Source organism: Thamnophis elegans, chromosome 11, assembly GCF_009769535.1.
Source record: "Thamnophis elegans isolate rThaEle1 chromosome 11, rThaEle1.pri, whole genome shotgun sequence".
NCBI lineage: Eukaryota > Metazoa > Chordata > Lepidosauria > Squamata > Colubridae > Thamnophis > Thamnophis elegans.
Window position 1 is genome coordinate 11346106 of NC_045551.1, and position 18947 is coordinate 11365052.

General features: G+C 41.6%; 1 protein-coding gene across 1 annotated transcript in view; it reads left to right on the forward strand.

Moving 5' to 3' along the window:
* TNR (tenascin R) overlaps positions 1 to 18947 on the forward strand; it is a 122334-nt gene that overhangs the window by 82977 nt on the left and 20410 nt on the right. The window contains 6 exon segments of the mRNA XM_032226715.1: positions 1726 to 1845; positions 4452 to 4595; positions 6171 to 6290; positions 7551 to 7694; positions 8815 to 8945; positions 14566 to 14698. Of these exon segments, the coding sequence (XP_032082606.1) occupies positions 1726 to 1845; positions 4452 to 4595; positions 6171 to 6290; positions 7551 to 7694; positions 8815 to 8945; positions 14566 to 14698 (792 nt within the window).

The following is an 18947-nucleotide window of genomic DNA, read 5'->3' on the forward strand; positions in this document are numbered from 1 at the left end:
ACTGTATCCTGCAGATTCCAACATTATTCTTTAGGAGGTAAGAATGAAGAGAGCTTCCAAATTTTAATTTAGAAAATAGTCTCTGTAGCTCTCTGATGTTTAAGGACCCTTCCTGCATTCTCACTATCAGCTGTATTTTGGTTTCCAAGTTTAAATTTAATTTGTATATTTAAATCCAAATACAAGTAGCTACAACGCAACTGGCCATAACTTCAGATTGGAGTAAGGAGCAATAAAATAATTGAGGCAGACAGAACATGGATTTTATGTAATGACAAGGACAACCAGATCCCTATTTCATGTTTTCTCACAAATTTCCATTACTAGTGCTATAAATACCACTTGGCTAGACTACAGAAATAACTGGTATCAGAGAAAACCATTTTCAATATATAGCATCACACAACCAAACTTTGGTTGATAAAATTACTAGTATTTTTTGTGTTGTTTCCTTGAAAGTATGAGTGGAAATAGAAGAGACAGGCTTCTGGGAAGCAAACTGATCCAATTTCTCCTTAATTACCTTGACACAACAAACACAGCACACTCCTGTCCCAAATTGGTTGCTTTAATAGGAACAGAGCGCTTTCAAAAATGAAAATGAAATTGCTTGCTTCTCAATCACACTCCTCTCCATTAGCATGTCCGTGGTTGGAGGTTCTCACAAGCCCTGCTGATCCTTAGCTGCTATGATAGTTATGGGTGGTTTGGGTTTGGGAGTTTTTTAAGAACCAAGAGGCCCTGGTTACGGTAACCACATCCTCATCAGCTCATAGTTAAACCACTGCAACAAATGGGCTGCCTTTGGAGAGGATTTGAAATTGGTCCAAAATGCAGTGGCCAGTTGCTAACTGGAGGTATAGATAAGATCATATAATACTGGGGCTCAACTTGTTGTGCTGCTGCTACTTTGCTTCAAGATCCAATTCAGAGTTTTAGGGTTCATAGACCAGATCAAGAATCCGACTTCACAGGAAGGCCTTTTATTGAGATTGGCTCAGAATTGCGCAAGACTGATTATGATTCCCTTTCTTATACTCCAGAGAATCAAGGAAGCCCATGCCTGAGGCATTTCTGAATTTTATTTGGTTTCTCGGTGTGTTTTTTTTAATCAGCCTCTTTTGTCTGGATAACAGTTCTTGCACGTGTCTATCAAGGTCATCTCTTGTACTCTCTATATCAGCTTCCAGGTACCTGCAGATAGGGTGGTGGCTCTGGACATTTTGGTGCCCTAGGCAAAGTCATTTTCCAGTGCCTCATATGATTCGGTTCATCTTCTGACTTTGTTAATAATGTGTCCTCTTCTTGTTGTTGTTTTTTCGTAAGTTTTTGGGATTTATACTTATGATTTTCAGTCCTGGATATATACTTTTTCTTTTATTGGACATTTTCATCCTTGAGTGTGTTGGCTCATGAAGTACATCTAATGCCTTTTGATTTTTATGGGTTTTTTTTATTTTGCCCTCTCCTAAAATTTGGGTCCCCTAGATGAAAGCCTATTTTGCCTTAGCCTGGAATTGGTCCTAGTCCCTCTCGGGTAGTTTCAATCCATCCGGTATATCTTTTCAAAGAAGGGATGATATGGTGAAGGAGTTGGGAGGCTTGACAGCATTCAGCATACAGCATTATGTATATACTATATAATTGCTACCCAAAGCTACTCACTATATTCCCACTAGAATGTGAATTTTGGAATTTTTAACTGTTGCCCCTTGTTTCATATAGGGATTGATCCACCGAAGAACTTGACAATTGTCAATGTGACTACAGAATCTGTGGCTCTCCGTTGGGCACCTCCAATGGCACCTTTTGACCACTATAAGATTTCCTGCAAATCTGCCCAAGGTAATTCTTCCCCATCTCCAAAGTTTGTGAATGGAGTTCAGGGCCCCCAATAGAATATATATAAATGAATTTATATAGCAGGATAACCTGGGCTAAAGCTGGGCTACTTTCACCCAACATTATTAAGAGTCTTACTGACTGTATGAACAATTTTTCCTTTGAAAGCAAACTAACATTGTCCCATACGCACACCTTTATGCTCAGGCTTAAGATCCAGTTGATTGGATACAGTTTATTCCCAGTTATGTTTTCCCAGAACTGCAGTCTTAATGTGCTTAAAAAGATTATTTCATTCTAGTTCCATAAAATGATGCACCAGACTTCCAAAGATTTTAATTTTAAAAGACAGATGGGCACTCAAAATAAAATAGGGGTAAATGTTTTGGCAAGAGACTTTCATTGCATTTGACAAGCACCTTGAATAAGCTACTTCTATATGAAAAGTCATCTGCTAATTACTTGAACTACACATTCCCCAGAAGTAATTCACTGCATATGTAATTCAGTCACCTGCCTTGCCTTCTGACATTCTGCTGTAAACATGCTTCCATGTTTACATAGTGCAACTGCACATTTAAAAAATAGGGAACAAATAGCATTATATGTTTACAGAGAATTTAGAGTTGAGTAGATGCATATATGTTTATTTATTGTATAGAATATATTATAGTAGTTAAAGTATTAAACTAGGATCAGAGAGATGTTCAAATCCATCCTCAGCCATAGAAATATACAAGATACTTAGGAGTCACTTGTTATCTCTCAGCTCAGCCTAATTCACAGGTTTTTATATATGTTTCCCCAAATAAGTATAAAATGAGTTAATACAGTGTGATAAGCCACCCTAGTCTTAACCATGGCTTATTGAATAAGGTCCAATTAGCTTAGTTCACATAATATACTAAGCTATAAACTGTAGCTTACAAACCACAATGGATGAATTAACATATTTTGAACCAAAACCAAAGAAAGATAAACATCTTTCCAAAAATATTAGGTATTACTGTATATACTATATTTATTGAATACTGATAATACTGAAATACACTGTATTTCAAGAATTTTGACATGAGATAAATTATGATGGAGAACCCTCTTCTTCAGATAATGTGTTAAATACAAATGCCGTATTTTTGGAGTATAAAATGCACCTTTTTCCCTCAAAAAAGAGGCTGGGTGTGTCTTATACAGCAAATACAGCATTTTTGCTTCCCTAAGCCCCGCCCCTTCACTAAAATGGCCATGCATACCCTTATGAAGGCTTTCAGAGAGCTCCTGGGGGCTGCAGAGGGCAGAAATGAGCAAAAAACGGACCATTTTTGCCCCCCCCCAAACCCTCAGCAGCACTCTATAAGCCTCCATAAGGCTGTGCATGCAATTTTTTTGACAAAAAACAGGCCCGTTTTCACAAAGAACTGCCATTTTTTTTGCTTGTTTTGCCCCTCCAGGAGCACTCTGCAAGCCCCACCCCCAAGGCTATTCATGCCTTTTTTAAAAAAAATAGGCTCGTTTTTGTGAAAAATGGGCTGTTTTGGGGAGGGTTTTTTTCACCTTTTGGAAAGCTCTTTAACTGATTGATGAGAATTACATTGATCAGTGCTGTGCCAGCAGAAACAAAGTCTTAGGTGCTGCAGATTGTCAGCGATTTCCTTCTCCAGCACATGAATAAATGCACCTGGAAACATCTACCTGCCTACCTACTCTCTCTCTCTCTCCCTACCTATCTACTGTATTTCTCTCTCTTTCTTTCCCTCTATCTACTACCTACTTTTTTTTAATTTGCCTCTTCAAAGCCTTAGTGCATCTTAAACTCCAGTGCATCTTATACTACGAAAAATACGGTACATGTTTGATTGCAATGCACAGTGCCAAGAATTTATTCTGTACATTTCTGGATTACATTTTAATTAAGTCCACCAAGTCTGAACTGAAACAATACCAGAGATTTTCTGTAAATGACTGCCAATTCGTATACTTCCAATGGGTTAGAAGATTTCTTTTGCCCACTTTCCCCAGATTTTAGATGCTGAACAAGTAGTCCTCAAATTATGACCACAATTAAGACCCAAAGTTCCATAGCTAAGGAAGGTAGTTGTTAAGTGAACTGCACCCGATTTTAAGATCTTTTTTGCTATGGATCTTAATTGAACCCCAGCAGATGTTAAGCGAATCAAGCAGTTGTTAAGTAAATCCAATTCCCTCCCTGACTCTGCTTGTTGGAAGGCAGCTAGGAAGGTCACAAATGGAGATCAGGTGACCTCGGGATATCGTGGCTGTTGTAAATTCACTGCCACGCATTCAAATTTTGATCACCTGACCCAGGGGAATGCTGCAACAATTGTAACTGCAAGGACTAATTGTAAGTCACTTTTTTCAATGTTGTTGTAACTTGGAATGGTTGCTAAACAAATAGTAGTAAGTCAAGAGCTACCTGTACTTGCGTCCAGAAAAGAAAGAAGCATCATAAGGGCTATGTTTTTTTTTTAGGTTTTTCCATGGAACTAAGAATGTAAACTCTGTCTGGATACTACCTCACATTTGTCAGGTTGTTTTTGGAACACCTACATTAGCTGAAAATAACAAGGTCATTTTCTCAATCCATACAGGACGAGTTGACAATATAGTTGTTGCAAAAGGTATCACTGAATATACTCTCAACTACTTGCAGCCTTCAACGGAATATGAAATCACCCTAAAGAGTATCAGGGGCAGAGAGGAGAGTGAATCACTTTCACATACCATGTATACAGGTATGAGATGCGTCTTTGAAAACATACTGGAAGCGTAGCAAGTTTATTTGGAGAAAAGATAACTCATGATGGACAAGCATTATTAACTAATTATAGGATGACCCTGTATCCCATTGATCCCACTGAACTAGGCCTTTCGATGAAAACAAATTTGGGGAAGCTAAAGAATGTTCAATCTAATTATATCAATGAATTCCTGCTGTGGTCTACTTAGAAGTCCGAGCCTCAGACTATATTGGCCATATTGAACTACTAGTCAAATTCAAATATTCCACTAAATAGCCATTTGATGCATTGGCCCTGACAAAGTAAAGAGACAAATGTTAATCTGGGAAATAAATTTTGAATTCTTCCTTTGGGACAAAGCTCCACTACTACCCACTGAGAAATAAGTTATAAAGAAAGGAGCAATAGTAAACAATGCATAAAACATTCTACCCCAATAGAATCCACTTGTATTATTCTAAATCAGAGATAACTTCATCTGGACTTGAGCCTACAGCTAACCCTTTCAAATTGCCTAAGGTTGAAAAATGTTAGCCAATTTGGGAATCATTTGTTTGTATTTATATCTTTATATTAATGTTGACCCGAAAAATTATACTATCGAAATTTGGGCTTAAGGATAATTTAAGAGCAGTAGAGAAATGCTAAGACTAAAATGTGGACCACAAATTGAATATTTAATCCAACTATTTCTATAATTCATATCTTCAGATATTATCACAGAATATATCTTGATCGAGCAATAATAATGATATGCCTAGTTACAGTTATATATAACAAACAATGTTTTTCCAAAGTTTCAGATATATGCTGAAAATTTATAGGCTTCATTAGTTTACATCATTTCCTTCTATCTTCCTTTTTTGAGAGAGGGAAGGGAAGTGATAAAATATCTCTGGTCATGTATGAATGATGTGTTATTGCCGAAGAGATAATCCAAACAAGTTTTAAACCTGTTATTTCATAGTCCAATAAAATCTAAGCTTGAAGTACAGCAGCTTCAAGAGAGGCTGCTCCAAAGAAACAATTAAGTGCTTCACGGACAATGCATTTTAGTTGAGAATGTGTTGATAATGATTATTCTAAAACATTTATTTATGGAGACATCCGTTCATCCATCATGTCTATTGAGATTTTCAGTCATCCAGGTCATGGTTGTTCCAACGCTGCTTTTTCAAGAGGCAACTGGAGTTTCTGGTTTTTCTTTGAAGAAGTTTCACTTCTCATCTAAGAAGGTTCAAGAAATTCCAGTTGCCTCTTCAAAAAACACCATCGGAACATTCATCCATCAGATCAATGATTCTGAATGGCTTACAAAGCTTCAATAAGGTGTTTTGCTGTCATAAGCCATCCAAAGTCACCCTACTGGGGAGATGGGTGGCACATAAATTTAAGAAATAAATTTAAGAAATAGATAATATTATTCTCCTGCCTAAATTTTGCATACATAAACAGAAATCTTTACTATGTTTTCTATTGTCTTGGTCTTATTTTTTCATTATTACTAGTTGCTGAAATGACTACATAATTCTGATGACTACCCCATCTTGCTTTTTGCCTCTTTTGCAGCCATGGATCATCCAAAGAATTTGATTGCCATAAACATTACTCCAACAGAAACCTTGCTGAAATGGGATCCACCTGGGGTTGAAGCTGAAAACTATGTCATTGTGCTTACCCATGACAGTGGTATGTGTTTACGTAATGATCAGGATTCAGCATGGAATTGAGGCAACCATCACCAATCAGCTAAGCTAAACACAAGCGGCTGGGGCTGATGGTGAAAGTTGATATTAATCATTAAATGCTGAAGGAAGTTTGGCATTAATTTCATTATATTTTACAACAATATTTTTATTCTCACACTTTTATCACTTTGACTACTGCAATGCGCTCTACAGGGGCCAGCCCTTGAAGAGCATTCGGAGACTTCAGCTTGTCCAGAATGCAGCCGCGCGAGCGATTGTGGGTGCACCCTGGTACACCCACATTACACCTATCCTCCGCGAGCTGCACTGGCTGCCTATCGGTCTCCGGATACGCTTCAAGGTACCAGTCGTCACTTATAAAGCCCTTCATGGTATTGGACCTGGGTACTTGAGAGACCACCTGCTGCGAATCACCTCCCAAAGACCCATCAGATCCCACAGACTTGGCCTCCTCCGAATTCCATCTGCCGGCCAATGCCGGTTGTCGACCACCCGGAGGAGGGCCTTCTCTGTGGCTGCTCCTGCCCTTTGGAATGAGCTCCCCACAGAGATCCGGACCCTCACCACCATCCAGGCTTTCTGTAAAGCCGTTAAAACCTGGCTGTTCCAACAGGCCTGGGGTTGATGAGTTCCCTTCCCCGCTCGAATTGGGTGACTGTTGATTGTTTTTAAACCCTCTCTGTATCTTGTTTGTTGATTGCTTTTTGTTTTGTATTACTCCCTCCCTTGGGTTTGTTAGCCGCTTTGAGTCCCTCCGGGGAATAGGGCTGCATATAAATGTAATAAACCTATAACCTATCACTCGCACTTTAACTATCAGACTTGGGACAGGCCCTCCATCTTTCTCAGTAACAGATGAGTGAAGGACAGCTATTCTTAATTTTTCTCAGTTGTTATGCTTTCAGACCTTTCCGTCTCCACACTGTGCTATATCTCAAAGAAGCAGAAATTTGTTTAACATTTGTGATGCAAGTATAACCATATTTTTTTAGAAGCGTTAACTGTTGGTTAATAAGACAGTTTTTGAGACTTGCTGAATTTGTATCTGATTGTGGTCTTGCTAAAGTCTGAATTATTAATATACCTGGACTATTGCTATCTGAAAACTGACTTGTGTGGTTCTACCTTTCTTTCCTTTGTAAGATTGAATGAGCTATCTGATAATTAATTCTAAGTCTTGTTTCCATTTGGATCCCACCCAGCCTCATGTTCTGTTCAATCCTTTTGCCTCTGATTTCAGTTGCAGGAGAAACTATTTTGGTGGACAGGACCCAACAAGAATATAAACTTATTGATTTACTTCCCAGTACCAGCTATAAAGTCACCATGTATGCCATCAATGGGCCTGTCACAAGTAGAACCATTTTCACCAACTTTACTACTCGTAAGTATTATATATTCCTCCCTCTGGTAGGAATTTACAAATTGATTTGAAATACTAGGAGGAAATGAAAGGGAAGTATTGCTTGATACAGATAAAACACAATTGCATCTATATTTCCTGGGTTAAGCTCAGTAGTTTATTGTATATTGTTCATTTTCTGCTCCTCCTCTTGCTCAGAATTGTTTTTAAAAACATAAAGAATAACATAGAGATGGGCAGTTTCTTCTGTTAGGGAGTGGAAATTTGTTAGTCCCATTGAATCCTAAGAACCTGGCTGGCATTTTTCCCCCTGGAAAACTATAACTTCTGCATGGCTCATCTTTTAAAATCCATATCACCTCCACATAGATATGTAGGCCTCTTCCTCAATTTCTTTCCTATCTTAGAGCTGAGGTGGTGCAGTGGTTAGTGTGCAGTACTGCAGGCCACTTCAGCTGACTGTTATCTGCAGTTCAGCGGGGTTCCACCACAAATGCGTGAACGACAAAAGTGCGCCTGACTAAACCGCGGTGACAAAACCGTGCCGACAAAACCGCGCCGATGAATGAGCGCTGAAGCGCGCCGACAACAGCGCACCGACAGAAGCGCGCTGTAACCCTAACCCTAAACCAAACCCTAAACCTAACCCTAACCCTAACCCTAAACCTAACCCTAAACCTAACCCTAACCCTAACCCTAAACCAAACCCTAAACCTAACCCTAACCCTAACCCTAAACCTAACCCTAAACCTAACCCTAACCCTAACCCTAACCCTAAACCAAACCCTAAACCTAACCCTAAACCTAACCCTAAACCTAACCCTGAACCTAACCCTAAACCTTATCTTACCTTAAATTGTGCTTCTGTTGGCGCACTGTTGTCGGCGCGCTTTTGACATCACGGTTTTAGCGCCGCGGTTTTGTCGGCACGCTTTTGACGTTCGCGCATTTGTCGGGTCACAGTTCAGCGGTTCTAATCTCACCGGCTAAAGGTTGACTCAGCCTTCCATCCTTCCGAGGTGGGTGAAATGAGGACCCAGACTGTGGGGGCGATATGCTGACTCTGTAAACCGCTTAGAGAGGGCTGAAAGCCCTATGAAGCGATATATAAGTCTAACTGCTATTGCTATTGCTATTACAGTTTTGGATCCACCATCAAATCTTACAGCAAGTGAAGTGACTCGGCGAAGTGCTCTTCTTTCATGGCTTCCTCCTGTCGCTGAGATTGAGAATTACATCATGACCTACAGATCCCCTGATGGGAGCCGCAAGGTGAGGCTTTCATCTCTTAGCTCCATTATGAGGGATGGCAACATTCTGTGGTTGTATCAAAGAATTTGGGAGCATCTATGTTAAGTCTATTTTCAGGTTTCCTGTACACTTACACTACAATTCTCATGAGTTTTCTGTCTCATAATGGTAGGAATCGATACTGCTGGTTTTTGGAAAGTGGCCAGGTCTGGCCACTTGTGGCCTATAATGATAAGTGACTGAATCAAACAAAATGCCACTTTGAGATTTTTCTTTTTGTGCTTGCATGTAATGACCCTAGGGCAGGGGTGTCAAATTTGCATCATCACAGCGGTATCGTGTGGCTTATTGTGACTTTTCCCCCCTTCGCTAAACCAGGTGTGGGCATGGCCAGCACCTGACACATCCAGCCCGCAGGCCACAAGTTTTTCAGCCATGTCCTAAGGAGTCTCAAATCACTTTCATAGTAAAACAATTGTTTGCAGTCATTTCTCCTCCCTGGTTTATTCTGAAGTGGTTTCCATTGTTTCATTACTATTCCTAATGCACCTACAAATCAAGAATCCTATATTTAATATGATGTTGTTACAATACAGAACAATAAACATGGCTATGCATGGCTAAAAGCAAGGGCAGTATGATGGTTCACCAACAAATGCGAGCTCGACAAAAGCGCGCCGACGAAACCGCAGCGAAAAAAACGCGAGTTCTAAATCACGCCGACGAATGAGCGCAGAAGCGCACCGACAACAGCGTGCCGACAAAAGCGAGCCTTCAACAAACAAGTAATAACCGCGAGTTCTAAACCTAACTCTAAACCTAACCCTAAACCTAAGCCTAACCCTAAACCTAACCCTAAACCTAACCCTAAACCTAACCCTAACCCTAAACCTAAACCTAAACCTAACCCTAAACCTAACCCTAAACCTAACCCTAAACCTAACCCTAAACCTAACCCTAAACCTAACCCTAACCTAACCCTAAACCTAACCCTAAACCTAACCCTAAAGCAAACCCCTAAACCTAACCCTAAACCTAACCCTAAACCTAACCCTAAGCCTAACCCTAAACCTAACCCTAAACCTAACCCTAAACCTAACCCTAAGCCTAACCCTAAACCTAACCCTAAACCTAACCCTAAACCTAACCCTAAACCTAACCCTTACCTTAACTGAAATCGCGCTTTTGTGGGCGCGGTTTTGTCGGCGCATTTTTGTGGGCGTGTTTATGACGTCGCGGTTTTCTCAGCGCGGTTTCGTTGGCGCGCTTTTGTCGTGCGCACATTTGTCGAGTCACGCGGTATAATAAGGGTAAATGGCTATGAGGTCACAGGAGCAATCTAGACAATCAGGAATAACAAAGCCAACTCTTACAATTCTTTTAAAAAACGCATTAGTTTAAAGGAAGGACTTCCTTCCCTTCTGGCACACAAAATAACTCGGTGCTCCTGTTTGGCTGTGTGTTACTTAAAGCTTTAAAGTACAGAGCCCTTCATCACGGGCTGGAGAAGAAAACAGTGTTTCTTAAATGGAAGGTTCTGTTTATTTGTTTTTGCTGAAGAAAGTTGTAAACACTGATTATCTGCATAGACATACATCTAACCTCTTGTTCCGAGTAACCAATCATGAAACCAATCACTCATTCCAGAACTGTACATGAGACTGAAAACTTGAAATATCACAGGAGGCACTAGCAAGCCATTACTATATTATTACCAAAAACACTAAATTGACCATTTTAAATAGTTACTGAGAGTAGATCTCAAATTGAAGGAACATTTATCGTTTTATTTATGGTATACTATAGTAGTTTTACAGCATTATTGTTATTATTTCAGTAAGATAGTACTCATAGTACTCATGCCTGCACAGTATGAAAAACTAATGGAAGGAAGCAACAGGCAAGCAAGCCGGCTAGTATCTTCCCTTACAGATGAGAATCCTTTCACACTGTTATTCAGAGCATTTCCCCACTTCTATTCAACCCATTCTGCACTGTAACCGCTGAAGAAAAATACAATTAGAAATAGCATTATATCTTGGCCAACCGTAGGGGAATTGTAGAAGAGATAAGATACTTCTGCCTCCATATTTTTAAAGACACGGTTTATTAAATAGATTTATGCACTATTTTTATCCAAAAAAAACCTCCTATAAACTTCACTTAACTAAAAACATCCTACACTTTCACAGAAGCAATTTCCATCAGTTGACCTGCCAACTACTGCAGAGAGTGAAGGAAGCAATGGTGGGCTTCAAAATTTTTTAGAACCTCTTCTGTAGGTGTAGCCTGCTTTGTGGGAGTGGCTTATTGGCCATGTGACTGGGTGGGAGTGGCTTGTCGGCCATGTGACTGGGTGGGAGTGGCTTGTCAGCCATGTGACTGGGTGGGCGTGGCCACCTTGTAAAATGTGGTGAAACTCACTTAACAATGCTCTTGCTTAGCAACCAAAATATTGGCTCAGAAACTCTGGCATTTGAAGCACACAAGTCTTAAAGTTACAAGACCCTTGCACCCCTAACCCTTTAGAAAAAAAACCCAGGGGTGTTCAAACTTGACAGCTTTAAGACTTGTGGACTTCAACTCCCAGAATTCCTCCTCTTGCTCTTCATCTTGATGATATCCGGATGGGTGGGGGAGGGAGCTGGAACCGGTTCTAAATGGCACTGTAGATTTGTGGAACCTCTTCTATAGAAGAGGTTAGAACTGGCAGGAACCCAGCCCTGGAAGGAAGCTAATATCACTTCTATCCAAACTTGCATGCAAATTTTTAAAGGCTTTTTTGCAACATTTTTGTATAGCTTTCTTATTGATTTGATTTAATGCTGCCCAAGGCAAAAAACTTTGTGTGCCCCACATATACTAAAACAATATAAAAACAGTACAGGTAGTCTTTAATTTACAACAGTTCATTCAGTTTCAAGACCATTGAAAAAAGTGATTTATGACGGTTGCAGTGTCCCAGAGTCTTGTGATCACCTTTTGCGACCTTCGGACAAGCAAAGTGAATGGGGAAGCCAAATTCACTTAACAAGAGCGTTATTAACTTAACAACTGCAGTGATTCACTTAATAACTATAAAGTGGCAAAATTCACAACTATTTGTTTGATCAAAAAATGGGTGGGGACAGGGCAGAAATAAAATAATATATTGGTACATCAACACCAGGTCTGGGACCAAAGCCAGATTTTAAGAGTTTTTCAGAACCCCAGGAAAGAGGATGTTACCCTTATCTCCAAGAGGATGCTGTCTGATGGGGGACAGCTGTGACAGAAAATGGACCCTTTCTTGATACTATAATAAATAGGGCTGCTGGGCGGCTATCAGAAAAAGCCATACAATAAGGGCAGAAAAATAACCGGTTCAAGTTTGTTTCCTGTTTGCCTGGTTGATTACTTGATTGATTTGTGTTGTTTATAAGATCAATTTAATCTAGACTGTCTGTATGGTTTGATTGTTTTATCTGCTTTTATTGGGTTTGTGGGTTTGTACGCTGCATATAATCCATTGAAGTTGGGCTAATAAATTCAAACAAATAATTATATAAAATCCCTGTCTATACAACTCCAAGTTTTAGTATCAGCCAGGAAATTCACACATAATAGACAAATAGAATACTCTTATCTCACACTGCAGTTGTTCTTAGATGTAAGAACAAGTCCTCAAGTCAGATACAAGCTGATAAGAATAGATACAGACTTTTTATCTTTGTCCAATAATCAAGAAGTGACGTAGAGATCCCTCTCCAATTTTTGGAGCAAGATGCTTCTTAAACATCAGTCACTGAAAAACGCTTGTAGAAAAGGGATATTTGTCCTCTAGTTCTGTTTGAGGTCTTGTCATAGAGATTTGGAAAACTGGATATACGATTACAGTAGATAGCAAAGGTTTTCCGACACCTGAATCTCAGAAAATAGAAGCAGAATATTAATATATTTTTTCTGGAATTTTATGTTTCTTTTCTGTTTCTGGATATTTATTTTGTAAATAATTTTATTTGGAGTTTTAACCCTCTGTATGCCATCTAGACTTACTCTGGTGAGATGAGCTGCTATACAAATTGGATTGGATTGTTTATTTATATGCCGCCCTTTTCCCTGGGGGGACTCAGGGCGGCTCACAATCAAAAGGAAAGGGGGGACAGACTTTTACATATAAGACAATACATGATTAAAACGCAACATTCATACCATTCGGGCGGGTTACAATCTTTAGCCCCAGGCCTGACGGGATAGCCAGATTCTAAGGGCTGTGCGGAAGGTCTGGAGGGTGGTGAGGGTACGAAGCTCCACGGGGAGATCGTTCCATTGGGTCGTGGCTACCACCGAGAAGGCTCTCCTCCGCGTGGTGGCCAGTCGGCATTGGCCAGTGGATGGAACTCGGAGGAGGCCTAAACGATGAGATCTAATGGGTCGTGTGGAGGTGATCGGCAGTAGGCGGTCTCTCAGGTACCTAGATCCACTACCATGAAGGGCTTTATAGGTGGCAAGTAGCACCTTGAAGCGTATCCGGAGATCGACAGGTAGCCAGCGCAGCTCGCGGAGGATAGTAAAGTAAGTAAAGTAAAGTAAGCAAGCGACAGTGAAACTTAGAAGTTTGTCATGGAAATTTTTATCATGAGAAATTCCCAGTTTAGCAGAAATGAATTATCCCGAATGGCTCACCGGTACTTTGTTTCCAATCTAATTGGTCTAATTGGATTATAGAGATCTTTTCCATTTCCTCAGCACACTAATTCCTCCCAGCTCCCCTGCATGAAATCCCTTCTCAAATCAATCTTCCGTGTTTTTCATGTCAATTTTGTGCAATTGGCTATTCTCTGGCAGCTCAAACAAGAGGATAAGCCTAAACTACAACTTTGACAGTAGTAGTAGTAGTAGTAGTAGTAGTAGTATCAGCAGAAGAAGTAGTAGTAGTAGTGGTAGTAGTAGAATCTAGCATATTCTGTTCTATTACATTTAAGACCCATCCATGTTGGTATAATTGATTTTCCGTATACTCCTATCAGTGGTGGGTTTCAAAAAATTTTGGAACCTACTCTGTGGGTGTGGCCTCCTTTGTGGAAGTGGCTTGCTGGCCATGTGACTGGGTGGGAGTGGCTTGCCTGCCACTGCCCCCCACCCCACCCCGTGCTTAGATGCAGCTTACGTACCTCCTCGGAGTCGGCAGTCAGCAATAGAGAGCCAAGCAGGAAAAAAGGTAAGTGGGTTTAGATAGGGTTCTTAGAGGCGGGTGGGGCAATTGGTGAGCCAGCCATTCAGTGAGCGGTGGGTGGGGCTAGGATAGTGCAGACGGGTAGGGGGAGCGAGCAATGGAGTGGCTTCCAGACGGGTGGGGGGTGAGCGAATGAGTGAGCGACAGGACCAGGGGTGACGCAGGCGTTCCGGAACTTACTTCCGGGTCTGGTTTGCAAGAACTGGAGAGGACCGGCAGCAACTCACCCCTGAGTCCTATATTTTTGATCAGGTCTTGGTTGATGTCCACAGCCAGGAGTCAAAGGTTCAAGATAACAATCTTGGCGTTGGGGGAGTTCCAAATACCTTTTCCTCACTTGCTATTCATTCTCATTTCTTACCCAAGCTCTGCAAATTTCATCTCTGTTATATTTGTGTTCCCATTTTGTTGACGATACACCCAAAGGAGTTGAAAGTGGAGGCAGAAGATACTTGGATCCGCCTAGAAGGCCTTTCTGAAAACACAGAGTACAATGTGCGCCTGCAAGCAGCTCAAGATGCCGTGAGGAGTGGATTTATCTCCACCATCTTCACTACAGGTAAGAGCAGTACATCATATGTTATCTTATTTTGCATGGCCACCATAGCTACTATAGTTTTGTTAAGAGAGGGATTGTTAAAATGAACTCTGTCTGATTTGCATCATTCCTTATAATATAACTGCTCAGGTTCAGAATAAATGCAGAGCAATTTTCATAACTACTCCATGCACTGTCAGTTACTATTACTAAGCTTAAACCTCTTAGCAAAAATTAATTCTCCTTCCTCTCCTACGCACAAAACAGTGAAAGTAAAATGCATTGTGGAGTCTGTTTACATAATATCATGGAAGTAGGAAGTAGCATTGCCATGACCACAAGAAAGACAAGCCAACAAAAACAAACACTTGGTCTCTAAATGTTTGAGTTTTCACACATGCATTCATGTAGTCAGGGACGTGCAGTCAGGGGAGGCAGGGGAGGCAGAGCCTCACCACTGTCATCATGAAAAGAAAAAAATGTAAAAGGAAAAAGGCAAGAGCTGAGGTCAGGCTGAGCTAGTTGCTGCCAGAGTCACTGTGGATCATGACAGGCAAGAGCAGAGTTGAAATCCTCTCTGAAACAGCTGGAAAAGGTACGTGTGGGTCAGAGGGAGGGGGAGGAATTCAAACTTCATCCTCAAGTGGAGATCCCTCCCCAAGTGTAGTTTGATTGCAGGCAGAGCCACGTTACCTTTTCAAACACACACACACACACACATACACACACAGAGAGAGCTGGATAAAACTATATAAGCCCAGCTTCACTGATTACAAGTTTGAAAAGGCAATGTGGCTCTGCCTGCAATCAAAGGCTCGGATTGGCTCCAATCCAACTTCTGTGTTTGTGTTTGTTTGAGAGAGAGTGGGTGAGAGAGGGAAGGGGGTAGGAGAGATAGTCAAATCCAACTTCTCGTGTCTGTTTGAGAGAGGGTGGAGGGAGGGAGAGAGGGAGGAAGAAGGGGGAGGGAGAAGAAAAAGAATGAAGGAAACTTTTTCGCAAAGGAGAAAAATAAATGCTGTCGCTTTAAATCGGAACTGATCATGCCTGGCTGTGGAATTCTGGGAGCTGAAGTCCACAAGTATAAAAAAATTTGAAACCCACCACTGTGTCAGTGCCTCACTAGCCATAAACCTCACTGCACGTCACTGCATGTAGTCATATGGAGATATTGATAAAGGACAGGAAAAGGTTGGGATGGGCTCTTTCTCTGATATCTCCACCATAGTTTGTCATTTCCTGATCTAGCACAGAAGGAAAAAAATGGGAAATGGGAATGGATCTCCCAGCCTGCTTTACATAATCCGAACGACTAGAAATGGCAGATATATGATTGTCCCAGTCATCCCAATTTATGGATTGCTGGTGTGAACAGAGTGACTGGACCTGTTGAGTGAGGAGATCAGTCCCACCATGCAACTCTTTCCACAGGAGTTCAAGATAAGAGATTTTCCAAACTAGTCATCTGTTTCCAAAGCTAGCAATGAAATAAGGACATGAATAGATGGCACAAGGGAAAAACAAATCTACTTCTTCAGAAAATAATGTATTCCTTTTTAATTTTCTTCCAATAACACTGAACTTCCTCTCCTGTTTATTATTTGACTTCTGTGCGGAATTGCAAAATGAAACATAACAAAATCACAGTAGCAAATATAAACCCAGCGCAGAATAATTTAAGGCAAGGGAAATTTAAAGAAAAAAAAAGGGTTTTGACTGGTACTAGGAAAAGAATAGAAGTAATGCCAGAAAATATGTCTGAAAGAAAGAATCCCAAAGAGAGGATGCATCATTAAAAAGATACTGCTGCCAGTTGATTTACTTCGGATGATAGGGAGCCCATTTTAGCAGATTCTTCTGTGGATAGGCTTTTACACAAGGTAATTTCATTGCAATTCCAACATACCTGGAGGGTTTCCAGCTCCTCAAAGTGGTCCACACAGGGAAGCAGAAGCATTGAGTTTTAACACTAACTTTTTTGTTAGGTTACTGTTCTGACCCCCTCCTCCATCCAGTAACGAATGCCGAGACAAGCTTAACTGGAATGTACTTTAATTAGCAAAACACCAAAACCTCGGTGGTTGAAAGCCAAGCAAACAAACAGATAAGGACCTTAGCAGCAACTCAGACAAACTCAGGCAGCAATAAACACAGATAAGGCTTGGCAGCAATCCAGCCTGCCAAGCTCACAGTACTGTCCTCCAACATTCAATTCCTGCGTTGACTTCTACAAAGAGGGCCATGTACACAAGTAGCTTTTATAGTCTGGAGAGGAGCCTAATGGCCACCAGCTGAGTACAATCACCTCCTGTAATTGCATAATTGTTCCTGACGCCTAGTAGCTCTTCGATGGCGTGCATCCAGGAACAACTCACTGCTGGCTTCTGTATCACTCTCCTCCCCACTGGTCCAAGGCTCAGGCGCCATCTGGTGGCCAACCAGCCTCTCTGCACCCTGCTCGGAGTCGGAACCCTGTCCAGGGTCCTCCACATCCTCCAGAGCATAGGGCCCCTCGCTGTCAGAGTCTGGTGGCAGCTCCAATGGCTCCTGCCGGGCCACAACAGGTTACAGTATCAGAATCTTGTAGATCTGAAAGCACTTCTCCTCTCCTTTACTTTTATGGTCCAGAAAACTAGGGAAGGTCCCTTCTAAGATGCTTCCCATGCCCCTTTTCCTTCTGTGGACTGAGGTACCCTTTGCATTGTGGTTGTCTAGGCTGTGGCTCTTCCTCCTGTCTCCCAAGGTCATTCCCACATGCCATTTACAATAGTGCCACCAAGGCTGACAAGCCAGCATAGATGTCTTTCAAAATAACATAATACGTTACATATATTCATTTCAAAGTTGTGGCAAAAAAAATCAGATTTACTAACTGGAGTTTCCAAAGGGCTTTCAAAAATTCACCTGGACTGTAAAGAGTTACAGTGATTTTTTTCCATGAGCTAGCAGAAAACTATGTTAAAATGCACTGCCCACTGTTCCAATCACTAGACAGAATGAGCTTTTGCCCCCAAAAAGAATAAAGAGAAATGAGAGATGTAGGGTGCAAATGTCTCATTTGGTCTAATTATTAGCAGTGGAAGACCCCCCCTCCCCATTTCTTCCACATGCGTGCAAAAATATACTTTTTTTGCCACCCACTGCAATAGTTCCACTTCTCTTGCAATCCAGGGCAAGAGAAGGTGGGAAGCAGATCTTTTGGTGCCAGTTCTCTTTCTCTTCAGCTGCCACCTCCCACAGAAAAGCTGTTCAGTACACTCCCTGAAGATTACATACTATAGTGTTCTGAGCCCCCTCGTCCTACACCAAAGCACACTGAGACAAAGATACTGCAAGGATTTATGGACACACAGACAGGACCTTGGCAGCAATCCAGCACAGTCCAGGCCTTGGCAGCAATCCAGCACAGGCAATACGGTGGCAGCAATCCAGCACAGACTAACCTTGGCAGCAATCCAGCCTGCCAAGGTAGCCACGAAAAGTTATCCAACTTTAGTGAATATGTTGGCTCCTGCAAAGGGGCGTGTGCACAATCATTCCTTTTATAGTCTTCAGAGGAGCCTAATTACCACCGGCTGAGTGCAATTATCTCCTGTAACTGCGTAACTGTTCCTTACGCCTATTAGCTCTCCGGTGTCATGCATCTAAGAACAACTCCCTTGTCTCCTCCCCACTGCTCCAATGCATGACATCACGATCACACTCCCTTGTTTCCTCCCCACTGGTCCAAGGCTCAGGTGCCTCCTGGTGGCCAACCAGCCTCTCTGCGCCCTGCTTGGTCGGAACCCTGTCCAGGGTCCTCCATATCCTCCAGAGCCGACTCATAGGGCCCCTTGCTGTCGGAGTCTGGTGGCAGCTCCAACGGCTCCTGCTGGGCCACAACACCATAGCACCTAATCTGAACATGGGCAGCATTTTCCAACATGTGTCTTATGGAAGCCCATTGCTGTGCTGGAGTGTGGGCTGTAATCCCAGTTGCTATAGTTTTTATATTTCTGTGTATGTTTCTGTTACTTTTCATATTGTGAACCTCCTGGTATATGAGATTGGCAGCCATATAAATCCATTAAATATATACATATGAAAGCCCACATTCATGCATGCATGAACATACACGCCAGTGGTGGGATTCAAATAATTTAACAACCGGTTCTCTGCCCTAATGACCATCTGGGTAGGTGGGGCTCGGTGGTCATGTGACTGGGTGGGCGTGGCCAACTCAAGGTCACTCAGGTCGATGGACATAATAAGGGTTAACCGGAGAGGCAGT